General features: G+C 38.2%; 1 protein-coding gene across 3 annotated transcripts in view; it reads left to right on the top strand.

Moving 5' to 3' along the window:
* The window catches only part of LOC134207722 (protein scalloped), a 601,300-nt gene that overhangs the window by 9,355 nt on the left and 573,442 nt on the right, over window positions 1-18,503 (top strand). For all 3 annotated transcript variants that reach the window (XM_062683563.1, XM_062683561.1, XM_062683562.1), the window contains exon 2: window positions 7,401-8,058. In XM_062683563.1, coding sequence (XP_062539547.1) covers window positions 8,022-8,058 — 37 coding nt within the window. In that variant the 5' untranslated portion in view covers window positions 7,401-8,021. The remainder of the gene's footprint in view (window positions 1-7,400; window positions 8,059-18,503) is intronic.

Genomic DNA, 18,503 nt, shown 5'->3' with positions numbered 1-18,503 from the left:
ATATAATGCAAACTAACGATCGAATTATAATCTATATCGTTAGTTGTATAAATTGCAATTTAAACTCAAAATGGAATCACATATCGCGAATAATTCTACAATTGTATTTAATTCCATCTGAAGTTATAATGCATTTGAGACTTGATTATAAAGTCCTTTGTAATAATAATTTCATGTATATTGTATATTTCAACTCTGCTATTTGGAGTTTTGATTTTTAGCACGATTTTCAATACAATACTTACTTTTATTTGTCGCTTAGTGTATTAAAGAGCGTATTGATTGTTTATTTTTGAGCATTCAGTGAATAGGCAGGAACAAACAAAGTTTCCAGAATTCCACTGGTTAGCACTAAGAAGAAGCCTGATATTCACTAAAAAACTGATGTACGATATAATAGTCCATATAGAACTCCGTTGTTGCTAACTAGGATTAATAGCTTGCTAACTAGGACTCCCAACCCGATACGGAAAAAGATATACAGTACAGACCCGATTTATAACATCCTGATTTTATCTGTTTCCGATTTTATCCACTTTCATTTTTATTAGCTGACATCCCATACCCATTCCCATTTTTTCACTATTTATGGCCAGATTTTTACACTTGGAAATAAACCTTTCCACAACATTATTGTTATCGTCTGTTTTTTATTATAAATCATTCCTATATTTCAGCCAAACTGTTGAAAGTCTGAATGGCAAATAAAAACAAGAACCGTTCAAACAAGTGCAGAATTAATCCATACACTGCTTTATATTTGTAAAATTAGAACAAAATTTTAAATCAGTAAAAAACTACCTGTTCCTTCCTATTTTACCACTCCAGAATAAACTTCGCGATACCTCACCACGATAAACAAGTTTAGAATTTGAGTACTTCTGTGAGTTATATGCAAGCTCGTACACAATGCAAGGCATTTTCTAATAACAGAAAAATGAAATTCAGCCCAATTATACAGCCCAAATTATACCCTGAGCTTTTTTATAGGTTTCAATTCAGAACATCATGGAGTATACAAAGCAATATTGAAAAATAAAATATTTATGGTGCAGTGTTTTTGAAAATGATTTTTTATGACAATTCTCATAGATTGGAAACATTGCAGTTCATAACTCAGGAATCGTTCAAACGGTAACATGAAATTGTATTTGTGTTCAGTCAAATCGCATATGTTGCTTGATGCAACCATCAAAATAAAGTTGTATAAAGTGCAATGCGTTGTCTGTTACAGATTATATTCGTGGATCCTATATTACCATCAAGTATAAATTATGGATTTACAGCTGCGTGAACGTGGAGGAACTGATAGCGTCCTAGAATATAAATGAGAAGGTCCGAGCATCGAAACTGGGAGCTGGAGGTTAAGTTTAGAATATAGATATATGCATTAAAGCCCACAACATTTTCCATGATGATTTAATTCAGATCTGATCTAAGAAATATTTTTTATTGCATATACAATAACAAGAAATTCTTTTTTTGATAATATGATATATCATTCATACAGCATACATGCTGTTTTCTCTATTCTAGATTTCAAAGTTGTAACAGTCTTGTTATGCAACTGTATGACTGAGCATATGCGATCTCTGAAGAAAAACATCATGATTGTTTATATATTCAATTGAAGTTAGAATACGTCGTATATCTCGTTGTACCATAACACTAATTTGTACGTATATGGCCTCCACTTTTGTTCACATAGAGGGAATCTATGCATTTTATACAATCATTTTATATCGGGTAAGAGTGCACTTAACAGAACTAAAAGTTTATTATGTGGACCAATTTGTTGGCTGGGATTTTTCAGAACAACTGGGAATGGCTGCACTTTCAACTTCCGTTTCCGGAACGACGATTCGGAAATATTGTCAGAAATATACTGTTTGCTATTCTCACTTAATTTCCCCAGCAGACGATGCACACTTTCGCGAATATTAGCCGAGAAATCGTTTTGGGGAAATGAAAAACGATCGGAATACAAATGGGCACAATAGCCCTATATAATGAACAGTTTTGAACTAATCCGCCAAATGAAGTTCTTCTGAGCGGTTCAGTAGCTCCCGGAGAAAGAAATGGTATCATATTAAGAGGTTATGGTATCAATACATAATGGTCTTTGGTCTTCCATAACCACACCACCATTGGTGGCTATGCTACTCGCTGATTGTTTACACCTTGATAATGTTTTCTACCAACGTCTTGAAGAATAAGGCAGCTATTGAATGAGTTCTTGTAGTTCCATATCATTATTAGTTGCTGTGATAATCTCATCTAAAGCTACTGAACAAGCATCAACTGGCATTAATTTACCAATCCTCTTTGATTCTTCATCGTAACGCGGTCCAGTCCTAGGAACAGACTGACAATGTCTAGACATGTTCGCAATGCTTCCCTTTCCAGGGCGGTGGCCGTTACAAATATTTAATTTAAATTCTTCGTAATTATTTTTAAATATTTGTATCGGCCTTAATTAGAATATTAAATGAAAAATTAACCTTTTCTTGCCCAAGTTTTCATGTAGCATATTCAATTGATCAAAAATCGTATCGAATAACCTTTAGCGCCAGAACTGAGGATATTCATCAACAAATGTATGCATGAATTGATATCAATTAAAATTTCCGTTCAAAATATCACAAGTCAGTTAAAAAGTCACTTGGTGCGGTTCGACAGAACCCCGACTATTTTATATTCGTAAGATACATATAAGTTGTAACTTTCAGCAGTCTCTACACGGAGAAGGCTTGAAACGCTCACCGAAAATTACCACAAGAGGTTTGTGATCAGTAGCCAGAACGATTATGCGTGGATTATGAGTAAAAATACAGCTTTTCTCAAGCCCATACTAAGCCATCGGAGGATCGGAGAAGGTCCGATTTTGAACGTTCCTCGTCTTGGCAAAATACAAGAACAATATTACCGAGAGATATACGAATAAATGCAATGTCAATGAAGTATTACATTGGTGATTGCTAATTGAATTTTGATAAAAATGTTCTGTACAGAAAGACACAACTTCATGTTTGGAGCATCATCACCAGTAGGAAGAGCTTTATGATTCATGCAAAGTCAGTCTGCTAAAGGATTTCAGCTTAAATTAAAATATTTTTACTCAGAACGATAAATATAAAATTACAAAGATTACCATCGCACAAATGAGTTTGTAATGCATCAAGCTTCATATTTAGCTTACTTCAGCTTTTTTTCATTATCTACGCTAAATTATTTTGTATTCCCACTGCAAATTTCCTCGAATGTAAGATTTTTTTCGACATTTTTGCGGGAAGTTCATTTCGAATGGCAATGGACTTTCTGTAACAGAAAAATATCCCGTTGCAATTCGCAACAATTTCCCGATGAAACTCGGTATGAATTCCAGACAAATTTCCATTGGCAGATATTAAATAGGAAATACTTCCTAATTTCCACGGCAAATTCTCCCGAATTTTAACGAGAAATTATTCCAATTTTCCATTGGAAATCATTTTTACGATTGATTCTTTTGTATTTCCACAGGATAGTTTTCCGTATTCAACGGAAAAACTTTCCGAATTCCCATTATTATCTATCGAACTCAGCGTTATATTGCTTTTGCTATGCATCTTACCACCAGGCTAATGGAGAATTTGTTGAATATAGGGTAGGTGTACCAATTGTCGCCATACATAAGAACAACTATTTTTAAAAAAATAAGTAAAAGGCATGTGGGTGGACTTTATATATCAAGCGAAAGGTTTTACTTCCTGCTCCTTAGAACAGCTGTGAAAACCACAATAAAATTTGTTATTATCCTCAAAATTGATTAATCCATAATAGGAACCCATGCACCAGTTGTGGCACTATTCTTAATTTTGGTTCCTTATTTGGCAAATCCCATTGTTTGCTTATGGCACTGGCCAAATAGGGACCACTAGTGCGACAACTGGTGCAAAGGACGTGAAAAATTAAGCAAAATCAATTTTTACAATTATGCTTTGCTTGTTTTGGTGGAAATCAAAGGTGTTATCGTGTCATATGAATATGCTTTATCGATATGAACTTGATTTGCGGTGATTTGATTGGTCATTTGGCATATAAAGCACTAGTGCGACAACTGGTGCTATAGCCACAACTGGTACACCTAGCCTAACATTTGCCATCAAACCATTCGCCGAAATCAGTTAGCTATTAAAGCTCGAATCACTTTATATCTGAACGCACTGTTTATTTCCTTACAGCGTTTCAAATCGCTCGTTTTTGAATGCTCAAAATTAATTTTCCTTTTCCCTCTTTCATATGAAAACAATAAAATAAAAACCGGGCTACCATGAGCGCTGTACGAAAATAAACAGTTCGTTCAGATATTTATCATCCCTAGCCTAGTTTTTTGTCTTTGTTGTGGCCTAATTAACGAATCACGACTATATTAGTTATGACTTCATTGTTGTGAGATGCTACTGAAAACAGATCCCCACATGCAGATGAAGGTTGCACGATGGAAATGTCGATTTCCATCGCTGTGCAAAACGACGTGTTGTCGCAACATCGATTCACCACTTCAAACAATAGTAGTTTGTGCAACAAGTTGCAAAAAGATGATTTTTTCAGCACGAGTTGTACGTTACGGATAAATACTACGAATGCTGAAAAAAAAATCGAGTTTTGCAACGAGTTGCACACGCTATTTTTTGCAATGACGAAAAATGGACTTTTGATAAATCTGTACCTAAATTGTACAGTCTCCACATGATCATTTTTGTCAATAAATTATGTTGCTGCAGTGAACAGTCAGATTTCATGTTACCGTTCCACGTTGCATAGTTCGATAAGCCGAGAAGCGATAGATGTACTTGCGTTTGGAAATTGTTGATGTCATAGAGAGATGTCATTAAAGCACCCATTTCGTTGGTATGGAAAAGTAGGCTGTTTTATCACTCAAAGACGAACTGTAAACCACATATTATGATCAGGAATTGCAAAATAGTAGTTTGTGCAACAAGTTGCAAAATGATTATTTTTCAGAACGAGTTGAACGTTTATCCAATGAGGCTTGCCGAGTTGGATAAATACTACGAGTGCTGAAAAAATCGAGTTTTGCAACGAGTTGCACACGCTATTTTTTGCAATGACGAGATATGGACTTTAATTTGATAAATCTGTACCAAAATTGTACAGTCTAATTAACTCCACATGGCGATTCTTGCCAATACATCATTTTACTGCAGAGAACAATCAGATTCCATGTTACCGTACCACATTGCATACTTCGATGAGCCGTGAAGCGATAGATGTACTTGCCTTTGGAAATTTTTGATGTCATGTCCATCAAAGTACTTAATTCTACGGGAAACTACGCTTCAGTTATTTTTTCTTCTTCATCAATGAAGTTATCACCCATGGGTTGAAATGGTTCACCTAACTTCTTAGTTAGGTTGCTCTTCTTTTCTACAAGAGCTTAAAAAGGAGGATCACGAACAATACAAAAATCCAGAAGGGATGTGTGTTGTGTGTTATTACAATCTAACTCCCACTGTCTGGCAGTGGCATTATGGATAAAACATTCGTGCAACCATTTCAATTTAATATAATTGCAAGAATCTTAGATCCGGGAGTTAGAAGGTGATAGCTCTATTGTAACTCCTATAGCCCATTTCAAGAACGCAAGCATTCCGAAGCTATAGTCGTGTACAATAAGCTCCGCGTGATTACACCCACATATCGATATCTGATGTGCATTTACACTTCCTGGATCAAAAATCAATTCTTTGATCCTGGCGCGTATTTAGTAAAAAAAAGCAATCAATATTTGGAAATACATTTAAGATTCATCAGGTAGTATTACTTACCATTTTTTCAACATTATACCTACACTAAACATGTTTGCGCATTTACATTCCTTGATCACATTATTAGCAAGGACATTGCCCGTGCTATCAATCGAACACTCTGTGCTTGCTCAAACGTGCCGGCTTCTGTTGCACTTTTAATATACTATGCACTATTCATTTGTTTCGACCGCGGGCATTGCTCCGGGTCTATTCAGGGGGTCTATTATACCTTATTACCCTAAAATAGATTAATTAGAACTGGCTCACCAATGTAATTTATCCTTTCGTTGTTAGCAGGTTCAGGGTAACTGGCGAATGGTGTCACTCAGCCATCTGAATCGAGACATATTCCCCGAGTCGACATCCCGTCTTTGAAACCATGCGCTTAATCCGAATACGTCTTCGAACATCATGAGGAAGTCTCGATTCCCAACCATGGCAGCTGACTGCTGACTGCAGATTATCTTCATGGGCACTGCTTCTCCAGGGGACTAGCGTCTGGATTTTGCGTCCAGATAGTACGTTGGATTTCTAGCTTGGAATCCTTCCGGCGATTGAACTGACGGCGTTGCTTATCACAAGTCCAATCAATTCGGCTTGTGTGGTTTCCAGAATCGTTGTTAATCGGCCGAAAAACTTAAGAATAAACTTGACAGAAATCCGGAAGGAATACCACAAAAAAAATGGAATCTCTTTTTTCAGGTATTTTTGGAGGAAATTGGTTTTTTAAATAAATAAATACAACTAAATATTTCGCTCTTTATTGCTTAAAAGCATTAGTCACGAAAAGTGCAAGCATTGAAAAACGGGTGTGCCTTATTAAATGTTCGAGTGAGAGCCAAAAGCGGCCACGGCGTTGCGTGGCAATAATAGCATTCAACCCGAAGCTGGTTCAAAGCAAGATTTTTTTATGTACAGGTTATCCGACTTGTCAATATCCCCAACTCAGCCATCTTGGATTTTTGTATGGAATTTATGCTCGTTTGTTTACGTTTTGCACTGAAAATGTATGTTTCCCCCCGCGCTGGTTATTCCCATCTACTGACGAAGTCGGATAACCTGTACATAAAAAAATCTTGGTTCAAAGGTCATCGGCGCCCAATACTTCTTTTCACCCTTCGAAAAGTTCTGATTTTACGAAGCCTCCGAATTTGTGCATGGATGAGCCAAATCGCTGGCTTTGGCTCGCGCTTGATTTGAATTGTTGAGGTTTCAAGTTTCTATCTTAGAAGTTTTTGGTGCTCGATTACTTGAAAAAAGAAAAAAAAAATACCAATGTAAAAAAATAATAGGAAAAATATTATAGGACAGGATATTTATGTATTTTGGAATTTATTTTCAATCGCTAAAGCTGTCATAGCTCCAATCAGTTTTCTTTCCAGTCATCGTTTCGATACCAAATTTGTAATAAATGGTATTCCTGTATTGATCTTTCTTGGCAGTCATTGTTCGAACATTTCAATATTGGCATAAATTTTCATTAACCAGCTTCAGATCACCAGAAAAGTTGCCTTCAGTTGGCTTTCCATGGCCGTCATAGTCTCGATCCAAATCTGAAACTAACGTGTTTATGATCTATCTCTAAAGGTGTTTATCCCAAGTAGGTAATTGCTTGGAAATAGGAGCAAGAGGCGTGCCCTATCTTGACCGCATCGGCTGAAAGAAAAAGTGGTGTAAAACGATAAGCCTTAATTGAAATTGTTTGTTGCTGAAATAGCCAACCGCTCGATAAAAGGTTGCGCGTGAGAAAAGAAATCAAAGCAAAAGTGTAAGTGCTTCTTGGGGCTGAATTCTGCCTACCGAAATAGAAAGTGTGTTACCGGTCTGGGTTCATAGAAAGTGCGCGCGCGAAACGGTGAGATCCCATCTCATCCGGAAGTGCCCCCAAAAGCCGTCAAAATTGAAAAAGGAAACTATCCCTTCCTGAACCCCCTCGCGTATCCCTCGTCCGGCCCGGGTGGCAGCATCGGGGGCAGCGGCGGCGTAGGTGGTCAGAGCGTGGGCGGTTCGATTGGCGGCGCGGCAAGTGGTTCGTCCGTGTCGGCAGTGGCCGCCGCAGTAGCAGCGGCCCACCATCCGCACTTCCCATCGCTGGCAGCGGCTGCGGCCGCGGTCAATACTGTCGGCGGTGGCGGCATCGGTGGCACCGGCGATCACCACCATCATCACCATCATCCGCACCCCCACGCCACCGGAATACCAATCAGGATGGACTGCGACTACTCGAAGCTGTTCTATGCGAAACGTAAGTAAAGACCGTTCATGGGGGATCACGGGTGTTGGCTGTTTGAAATCTTGGCGGTGCACAATGGGGCACGCATTGGCTCTTTCGGACAAAGCCTTGGCGATGTTTTCGATATATTGGTCGGACATGTGTATTCTTGGTAGCTCGAAAAGTTATGATGATTTATTTAGCAGTTGAATCGTTTAAAATCATTTTATAGTATTTTATTAAATTTTATAATGTTGTTAATAATAAAGTTCTTCAGACCTATTTAATCAAATTTGAGTATTTAAATTGAGGGTAATTACTTCCAATTAAACAATGTCCACCGGATTTGAGTGTCTAGCGCACTGTGCGATTTTATTATTTTTTCGGAAATGACCATTCCCGCTTTCGTTTGTGCGGTTGGTTAGTGACGGACGAACGAAAGGGGTTCCTAATAGTCAATGAACTTTGGAGGATGTGCGGCCGTAGATATGCAAATGGTAGCCAGGTTTGGCGTTTGTTTGGAATTTTAAAACACTTTGATGGATTTCTAAGAGAGGTTATTCTGGTGCAGATGGGGGAATTTATGGCGACTTCTGAGTGAATTAGATGATAGGAAGTGATGGCAAGGAATCGTAATTTCACATGTGGTAGATACTTTGAAATTTCGTCAATTCATCAGCAGAGAAAAAAATAATTAGCATTAGTTTGAGAATTAGCGCAAAAAAAAATTAGAGAAATTTCACGATATCCATGTAAATTCAATTTAAGGAAGAAAATAAATGCTTAATTTTAAATAAAGAATCTTCCCTGTCATAAGACGAGGTTGGATTATTTTATTTTATTCCACTTCGATCGGAGCGTCTTGCGGAGTCCAAAGTATGTACAAAGTATGTAAAGTATGTACAGCCACTATGCGTCTCCAAATTTATCTGTTGGTATCATTTTCGGCAGTCACCATGGTCCTCATTCACCACGTAATCATCATACTTCATAGGACGTCGGCTAGAACATTTTGGCCTTTCATAGGTCGCTAGGTTGCTTTGCAGTTGCTGATCCAGTTCCTGAGATGTCACCAGATGATCTCGGCTGCTGGAGGTCTCAGCCACAGCATCGCTCCGTTGAATATCCTGCGAAGTAGAAGAATTCATAGAAACTCGACGTTGTTCTTCAGGTTCGATGATCTTCTTCAAATGTGCTGAGTTGCGTTGATAAGTTTTCCCAGTCATTTCATTCTGCACCGTAACACGTGTTCCTGATTTCGACACTATCGTGCATTCGGTTGGGTCAAACGTGGTGCTCAGCTTGTTTCCAGGGTTAAGGTTTTGCATCACAACTTTATCTCCTTCCTTTAGATTGGACTCCTTCGCATTCCGTTTTTCATTTTCATGATGACCTGAATGATATTTGCCACTCCAGTCACGGTCCTGAAACTCTTCAGTTACTGGGTTTGTTTCAACTTCCTTCAAGAACGGAATCTTAGTTCTAATGGTACGACCCAACAAAAGCTCAGTTGGAGTTTTACCGGTAACGGAGTGTGGAGTAGAATAGTACATAATAAGGTACTCGTTTAGATCTTTTTGCCAATCACGCTTCAAAGCTGAACTTATTTGAAGACGTTTTAATAAAGAGCGATTCTGTCTTTCCACTTCTCCATTCTGTTGCGGCCAATACGGTGTTGTGAAGTTTAAGTGAATGCCATTTGTTTTACAGTATTCGCTAAAATCCAAACTGATAAATTGTCTGGCATTATCTAGTGTAATTGTGCGAGGAAAACCCAATCGTCTGAATATTGTATGCAATTTATTAACCGTTTCCTTGCCTGTTATTTTTGTCATGATTTCAACTTCTTTATAACGACTGTAATAGTCAATTATGACTAACAGGTATTCCCCTGAAGGCAGTGGTCCCAGGAAATCAATCGCGACGTCTACCCAAGCTTCAGATGGTAATGGACGCCTTTGCATTGGTTCTGGTTTCTGAGGCAACCCAACTAGTCGGCATCCTTCACAAGAAGCCACCCATTTAGCTATTTCCTTATCCATTCCAGGCCACCAAACTCTATCACGCATTCTCCGTTTCATTGCCGATTCTCCTGGATGCCCTTCATGTGCCAGCTCCATAAATCTTCTCCTCAAACTTACAGGAATAACCATTTTATTATTACGCACGACGATCTCCCCAACGAGACCAAGTTCATTTCTAAACGGTTCATATGCCTTTGTCTCAAGCCTGTTCCATGTACCGCAGCGAAGAGAATCCCTTATCAAGGTTAGCTCTGCATCTTGAATAGAAGCTTCCTCAATTTCACCGATGTCAATGGCAGTTGATTCTAAAATTGCCAAGACAAGAAACTTGTCTTCTTGTTCCTTATTTTTAGTTTCCATTGGCCGAAGGTCTGTTAATCTCGATAAGGGATCGGCAATATTAGTTGAACCTTTCCTGTACTTCACGGTGAAGGTAAAGCACTGTAAACGCAAAACCCATCTTTCGATTCTAGGGCATGGCCGAGAACTTGACTTAAACAGTGATTCCAGAGGTTTATGGTCAGTTTCCAGCTCGAACACACGACCAATCAAATACATGGAAAACCTTTCCACAGCCCACACTAATGCAAGAGCTTCTTTTTCTGTTTGACAGTAACGTTGTTCCGTAGAGGATAAGCTTCTACTTGCATAGCAAATGATGAAAGGATTCGAATCATCGAACGCGTTTTGGAATTGCACTAATACAGCTCCTAAGGCAACAGGAGAGGCATCAGCAATAACTCGAGTATGCAATTTATTGTCAAAAAATTTCAACTGTTTAACATCGCCAATCATGTTCTTCAATTTCTTGAATGCGGTATCTTGCTCTTCATTCCAAACGAAGGGTGTTCCATTACGAGTAAGAGTTCGAAGGGGCGCCGAAATAGTTGCTAGGTTGGGCAAGAATCTACCAACATATGTTGCGAGTCCCAAAAAACTTCTTAACTCCTCAACATTTTGTGGTATCAGGTATCAGGTATCAGAACGTCGGCTCAGGAGGCACGTTCCCCTCAATTTGGGAGATTTGTGCCATCGCCTTCACTGGCCTTTCTCATCATTTACCTGACGGAAAAGGAAGTGAAAAGGGGAAAGGAAGAGGAAGTGAAGTTGGAAAGGAGAATGGAACCATTTATAGGAAAGCCAATTATGTAGACTCACACGCATTCAGCTAGGGACTAAAGAGAGGTGTCACAAAAACACAAAGGACGTAACAATGGACGAACGTCAAAGACGAAACACAAAGTACATTGTAAAATTCGCATAATGCGAATCCATATAGGTGGCAATTTGTTGAAAACTAAGTAAAACCAAATATACTATATTAACAATATGATTCACTCTCACGAAATTTTGGCGACACCACATGTGGCGCCAACTCGCGTCCGAAAGGATCGATACACACGTAAATCGAACTACCCAAAATATGATGATCGTTTTACACACACTTCAAAATGTCATCATGAAAAAAATAGGGATGCTTGATGTTTTTTTTGCAAACTTAATCGATTATGTTTAATCGAATGCAAATGAAAAATCAAATGTTGTAGCAGAAGTGTGGTAGGCATATTTTTGTGGAAATGTATAATGAATTTGATATAGCTCGTTGAACTGTATCCGGCGGGACCATGCCGGTGCACCTACTTGCTCTCTGTTTCGCACACCATGTTGCTGTTTGATCATTTGACTGCAACACTTTTATCAAATGTACTATTGTCGCGCTAATCTTTTCCTAGAATGCTGCAGCGGTCTTACACTCGCAGGCTCGACTGTGAAGGTAAACGTCAAGATAGCCGCCGTGTTAAAAGATAGGCAGACTTTTCCCGCTCAAAACAAAACCACGTGCTTTTCGCGAAATGACAACAGTGTTCGATTGTATTAGTGAGAGGCAACCGGAGTCACTGAGTACATGGAGAGTGTTTATCATGGCAAGTGCATACAGTGGGTGAGATTTTCATTGACACTGTTGTGTTTAGTGACCGCTGCGATGACCTGAGAAGCAACCAGCAGGAATATACTCAATCCAGTTGAAACCCGGAATTGGGGGCTAGCGAAGTTGGATTTTTCTCACAATGCGTACGTTAAACCTCACTTCGGTAGTGGTGCGCTGTATAGCGCTTCGCGATATGAAAATAGCGCACCACTTCCGAAGTTAGGTTTCACGTACGGATTGTGAGAAAAATCCAACTTCGCTAGCCCCCAATTCCAGATTTCAAATGGATTGAGAATATTAACAATATGATTCACTCTCACGAAATTCTGGCGACCCCACATGTGGCGCCACGATACACGTTATAATTAAACTACCCAACATATGACGATCGTTATACACACACACTTACGGAGCCGAATTTATTGAATTCAACATTTGGCTAGCAAACATTACCGCTAGGCAATGGTTAAACTCACTGGTATTTTTTAACAGCAAGGAAGTGACCCTGATCAATTTACTTATGTTTTGTTACACTTTTTGAATTTAAATGTAAATTAACAAAATTCGTAGAGATTTATAGATTTATGATTTATAGATATATAGATGCATAAGAGTTTACAAAATGATTGTTTGAGCTCGAAAAACGATGGAATTCCGACATTCAAGACTTAAGGATTTTTGAAAACGTAACGATTTTTATCACATTTTCAAGGATGATATGATCAAAATATTTTACCTACTTGTGAGATGAGCATTAGGGTGGTTCAAAAAATTGATTTAGATCCACAGTGCTCATCTGATTCTTTACCATGTTCTGAGTTTCCCCTGAAAATTTGAGCTCATTTGGATTAAAACTGATTTAGCACAAGCCGTTTCAAGTTTGCATGCAAATTAGTATGGAGAAAATTATTTTTTCGTTATACTGTTAATGAAGTTTCCCCATCAAGCGCAGGTTAAAAGAAAACCTACATAGCTAAAAGGAATACTCAACAGCTTTCACTCAGTGTAAACCGTATCTCAATTAATCGTTCCAATAATTCATGATTAGACAATGTTTTCACCACGTAAAACACTTTTTTGGTAGTTGATTTGCATTATTAATATATTAGGGAGAAATATCAATATATTCAAGGGAGATCAGGGATATTGCTGTTACAATTATTTTAAATTGATATTTGAAAACCATCCCTAGAGCGGAATAAAACTTGTAATGTTGCTTGGGATATCACCGCATGGCTAAGGAAGGCTTTTATATTACTATGGTAGATTATTGTTTAGCATGGTCAATCGTTTTGAATAATTTTATGACACCAGTTAAACTTATTCATTCGCATAACAAGTTTCAATTTTGGCAGGTGTTGAGAAAGAATTGGGTATATATGTAAAAAAGATATCGAACCAGTGCATAATCTCCATCCAAGCGTTTCTCAGCTATTTTCAGAGGATTTCATACATTTATCGAGTTTGGCTTCGTTATGCTCTTTGACGCTTGAGCTTCCATAAACAAGTTATTTAGACTATAACTTGGTAATAATCGATTCCTCCTTAATTTTTTATATGATGATTGGAAGAAAAAAATCGAGGAAACTCATTTAGTAGTGACGTGGTAAATAATTGACTGTTTTACAACTAAAAGGTTCCGTTTAAGGGAGAAAAAAAAGTTGTTTGGGACCCTCGGTAGATTTTTTCAAATAGTCACGAAATGAAAGCCTAAAGGGTCAAACACAATGGACACGTTTGCGTGCGTTTTGACAGTTTTCCCATGTGTTTGGCCCATAAGAGCTATATTTTCACGTAGTGAAAGTATTAGCGATGCTCATTTTTTTGTCACACACCGCGTTGAATTATCTTGATTTTATAAAATCAATGATGATTTCTTTTCAAATTAACTCGCATGCATAATCCCATTTTTGAGAATTCCCAAATTGTTATCAATTTGTGAATATGATTTGACAGAGAGAAACGTACTTTTGTGAACAAACTGCCCGATATGAGAGTCTGATATAAATACAATTCAAACATAATTACGTTTGTGGTACAATCTCTCTATATAAAAATGAGTTTGCATTTCCTTTGAGGCAATATAACTCACGAACGGGTTGACCGATTTGCACGGGTTTCTCATTAATCGATTCGTCTTGAGGACTGCTGTGTTATAAAATATCACTAAATTTTGAGGAGAAAGTTGAGAAATTGTGAAAATACAATTTTGATGCGAGTTGTAAGGAAACCCAATACGATCGCGCTAAAAATGATCTAGAGTGCGGCGCTGAATGAACTCAACAATTGACAGTAAGAATGCAAAATATAGTTGACTCTTTAAATCTCGATATCTCTCCCTATGTCGATGGTTTCCTCGGTCCCTTCAATCTACATACATTTTGGCTTTCTACATCTCGATAACTTCCCTATCTTGAAATCTTTCTATCCCGATGTGTTGTAATCGTATTTTGTTCTGGATTCACTCTCCTTATGTCGATATGTTCAAATTTTTAGGCTACTAGACCATATTTGGACGACAACAATACAGATCAACAATAAGCAATGATATTTGTTTTGTTGTCGTTTTTCATAGCAACAAGCTGTTTTGGATCTAGTACCCATTTAAATTTTCCTTCCATTCCTCGATCTCTCCCTATCTCGATGGTCCCTTCAATATCGAGATGTGGAGAGCGACTGTAGTATAATCCCGAGCAAGGTCGGGTACGTTCAACTAGTTTTTCTTGCGAAAGTATCGAAAAATAATCTATTAAATCCCAAAAAATATCTGATATTGGATACGAAATCGAGAAAGCACAATAAAATAGGCGTAATTAAGTTTAGCCGAAATATCTCACCGTATTGCTACGTTTTGAAAGGGCAAGTGAATTGAACAGCTTAGTTTAATGCAATTTACTTGCCAAGAGTTGAACATGTTCAACTTACTGTCCGTTCAAGTGAGTTGAGCGAAGGTGTTTGGACGCGACTTGTTCAATTCACTTTCCATGTCTAAATGTAACCAAATAATCATACCCATTATGATAAGCGTAACATAACAAAACGCAATCGGATGAGTGTCATCTTCATGGCTTTCCACTCAAGATACATATTCATTCAATCAATGGTGGGCAGCAAAAAGTTTTCAATTCATAATAAGTTGCAACGCAGGTGTTAAGTTCCAGTAGGAATTTAGGACACCGAAGAGGAAGAAGAATGATGCACTGGAATAATATCGATAATATTCAGAAAGAATTAATCAAATTTCTTGCTGAAGAAAATGATAGAAATGTTTACAGTGGAACAATCATTTTAATGTTTGCGGAACGGCTTTCACAGTTTGAACGATTGAAGCAAAGGTGTAGTTTGTCTGCTTTGCACTGCTTCATCGAAATATTTACAGTAGTGTTTGCATTTAACAAAGTCGATATTCCAGTAATCGATTTATTGAAAAATGTATGGACATCCCCACACTGTAAAATGTCATCGAACAACTGTATGACTACTCACCGGAAGATGGCAGGAGGGTTTTCCAGCACAAGCTAGAAAAAAAACATGTTTAGATTCCTCTTTGCTCGCTAGATGATGTTGTTATCACCGGCAAATTGTTCGCCATTTCGTTGTATGGAAAAACTCGAAGTGAACCATATTGTTAATATAATATATTTGGTAAAACGCATATTCATAACCCCATTCTTATTGAACCTCACGTTGAGATTGAACAAGAGTAGTCGAACCCGAACGTCAAAGACGAAACACAGAGTACACTGTGAAAAACGCATAATGCGAATCCATATAGGTAACATACACAAAGTACATTGTAGAAAAAACGCATAATGCGAATCCATATAGGTGGCAATTTGTTGAAAACTAAGTAAAACACATATTCATAACCCCACTCTTATTTAACCTCACGTTGAGATTGAACAAGAGTAGCCGAAGCCAAACGACAAGGACGAGACACAGAGTACACTGTGAAAAACGCATAATGCGAATCCATATAGGCAACATACATAAAGCACATTGTAAAAAACGCATAATGCGAATCCATATAGGTGACAATTTGTTGAAAACTAAGTAAAACACATATCCATAACCCCACTCTTATTTAACTTCACGTTGAGATTGAACAAGAGTAGCCGAAGCCAAACGTCAAGGACGAGACACAGAGTACACTGTGAAAAACGCATAATGCGAATCCATAAAGGTAACATACACAAAGTACATTGTAAAAAAATGCATAATGCGAATCCATATAGGTGGAAGTTTGTTGAAAAACTAAGTAAAACACATATTCATAACCCCACACTCACGTTGAGATTGAACAAGAGTAGCCAAAGCCGAACGTCAAAGACGAGACACAGAGTACACTGTGAAAAACGCATAATGCGAATCCATATAGGTGACAATTTGTTGAAAACTAATTAAAACACATATTCATAACCCCACTCTTATTAAACCTCACGATGAGGTTGAATAAGAGTAGCCGATTATCTCGGAGAAGTAAAAAGTCAACTACGCCATAGCTCCGGTTAGCGCAGCGAGGGCTAAAATACTGTGAAGGGGGCCCTGGTGCTTCACAGGCTCCGTTTGCGGTTAGGTTCTTATTAGACCCCCCTAACCATTCATTCGTAGGCACGGTAAGCATAAAGCCGCATCACACCGAGAATTAGGGGTCACCTGTATGGTGGACTTTTACCACTGGAACAGGCAATCCGTAATGTTATTCTTAGCCAGATAACCAGCTGCCGACACCACACGGCTATCTAGGCTGTTCGTTGAGAGAAGTTGACATTGACTTTACGTCAACTCTCAATGTGGCCGAACAGCCGGACAAGCCCACACTAATGCAAGAGCTTCTTTTTCTGTTTGACAGTAACGTTGTTCCGTAGAGGATAAGCTTCTACTTGCATAGCAAATGATGAAAGGATTCGAATCATCGAACGCGTTTTGGAATTGCACTAATACAGCTCCTAAGGCAACAGGAGAGGCATCAGCAATAACTCGAGTATGCAATTTATTGTCAAAAAATTTCAACTGTTTAACATCGCCAATCATGTTCTTCAATTTCTTGAATGCGGTATCTTGCTCTTCATTCCAAACGAAGGGTGTTCCATTACGAGTAAGAGTTCGAAGGGGCGCCGAAATAGTTGCTAGGTTGGGCAAGAATCTACCAACATATGTTGCGAGTCCCAAAAAACTTCTTAACTCCTCAACATTTTGTGGTGGTCTGAAACTCTGCAGTGCTTCTACTTTACTCTCAGCTGGTCGAATTCCTTCACTGGAAACGTGATGACCTAGAAATTCTAACTCAGTGACTTTGAATAAACATTTCCGATCATTGAGCAGCACATCATGGCTTTGTAGAACAGCCAAAACCTCTGTAGACACCGATTGTGTTCCTCCTCATCAGCACCGAAAACTATAATGTCGTCAATGTAATTGACGCAATTTTCACAATCAGCTAAAAGTTGCTCAATTATCTTTTGAAACATCTCCGGAGCGCATGAAACTCCGAACATCAACCGCTTATATCTGTACATTCCCCGATGAGTAATAAAAGTTGTTATAGGCCGAGACAATTCATCTAACTCGATCTGGTGAAAAGCATCTTTTATGTCCAGCCTAGAAAAATACTTGGCTGACTTCAGACGAGGAAGAAAGTCTTCTATAGTTGGCATCAAGTGATGCTCACGCTTTATCGCACGATTCGCAACGCGCATATCTACGCATATTCGCAAATCACCACTGTCTTTCACAATGATAACTAGCGGTGAGACCCAGTCACTGTACTGATTTACTTTTTCTATAATATCAGCAGCTTCCAGATGATCTAACTTTTCTTCAATACGCCCTAATAAAGCTATCGGCGGCCTCCTAGCATGCTGCACCACAGGAGTTACGGATTTGTCTATCGGTATGTGAAGTTTTATACCTTTCATCTTAGGAAAAGACGACTTAACAACAATCTTGGACATTTAAAACACAAGAATTAGAATAACTATCTAATGAACAAAATTATACGCAACCTACCTGAGCAACTTGATTTGGTTCATCCGGCAACCCTAATCGTAGAATATCTAGCTCCTTGGTCGTTTCTTTCCCCAACAACGCACAATGGTCGGATTCGTCAAATTTCACGACATAAATCGATTACTCGAAAACCATCAGTGCTAGAGTTTTGACGTCTTCAGAAGAAATGATCTACAAGAAGAGATCTATTTTTGGTGTAGGTTGTCATTAGGGTGGCCCTTCGGTGAAATTTTTTTGGAAATGTATTTTTTTACCCTTTTGAGTTAGGAGTTCATATAATTCTACAAAGTTTTAGAGAATTTAATTCTAAGCATTTTTGTTTAATAAACATTTATTTTATCTCATATAGGTAATGTTTTATGACAAAATTGCTAAATTTAGATAGGGTGGTCCCGAAAAAAATAGTTTTTAGCGTCCACTTTCATCAATTCAGAATATTTTCAAAAACTGTCTTAGCATCGCTTCACGGTCTTGGGATGGCGCATCTTTTGGTTACATAAGATGGTTGATAGCTT

This window comes from Armigeres subalbatus, chromosome 1 (genome assembly GCF_024139115.2).
Source record: "Armigeres subalbatus isolate Guangzhou_Male chromosome 1, GZ_Asu_2, whole genome shotgun sequence".
Taxonomy (NCBI): Eukaryota; Metazoa; Arthropoda; class Insecta; order Diptera; family Culicidae; genus Armigeres; species Armigeres subalbatus.
The sequence above is the reverse complement of the archived record's forward strand: the minus strand, read 5'-3'. Positions and strand labels throughout refer to the sequence as shown.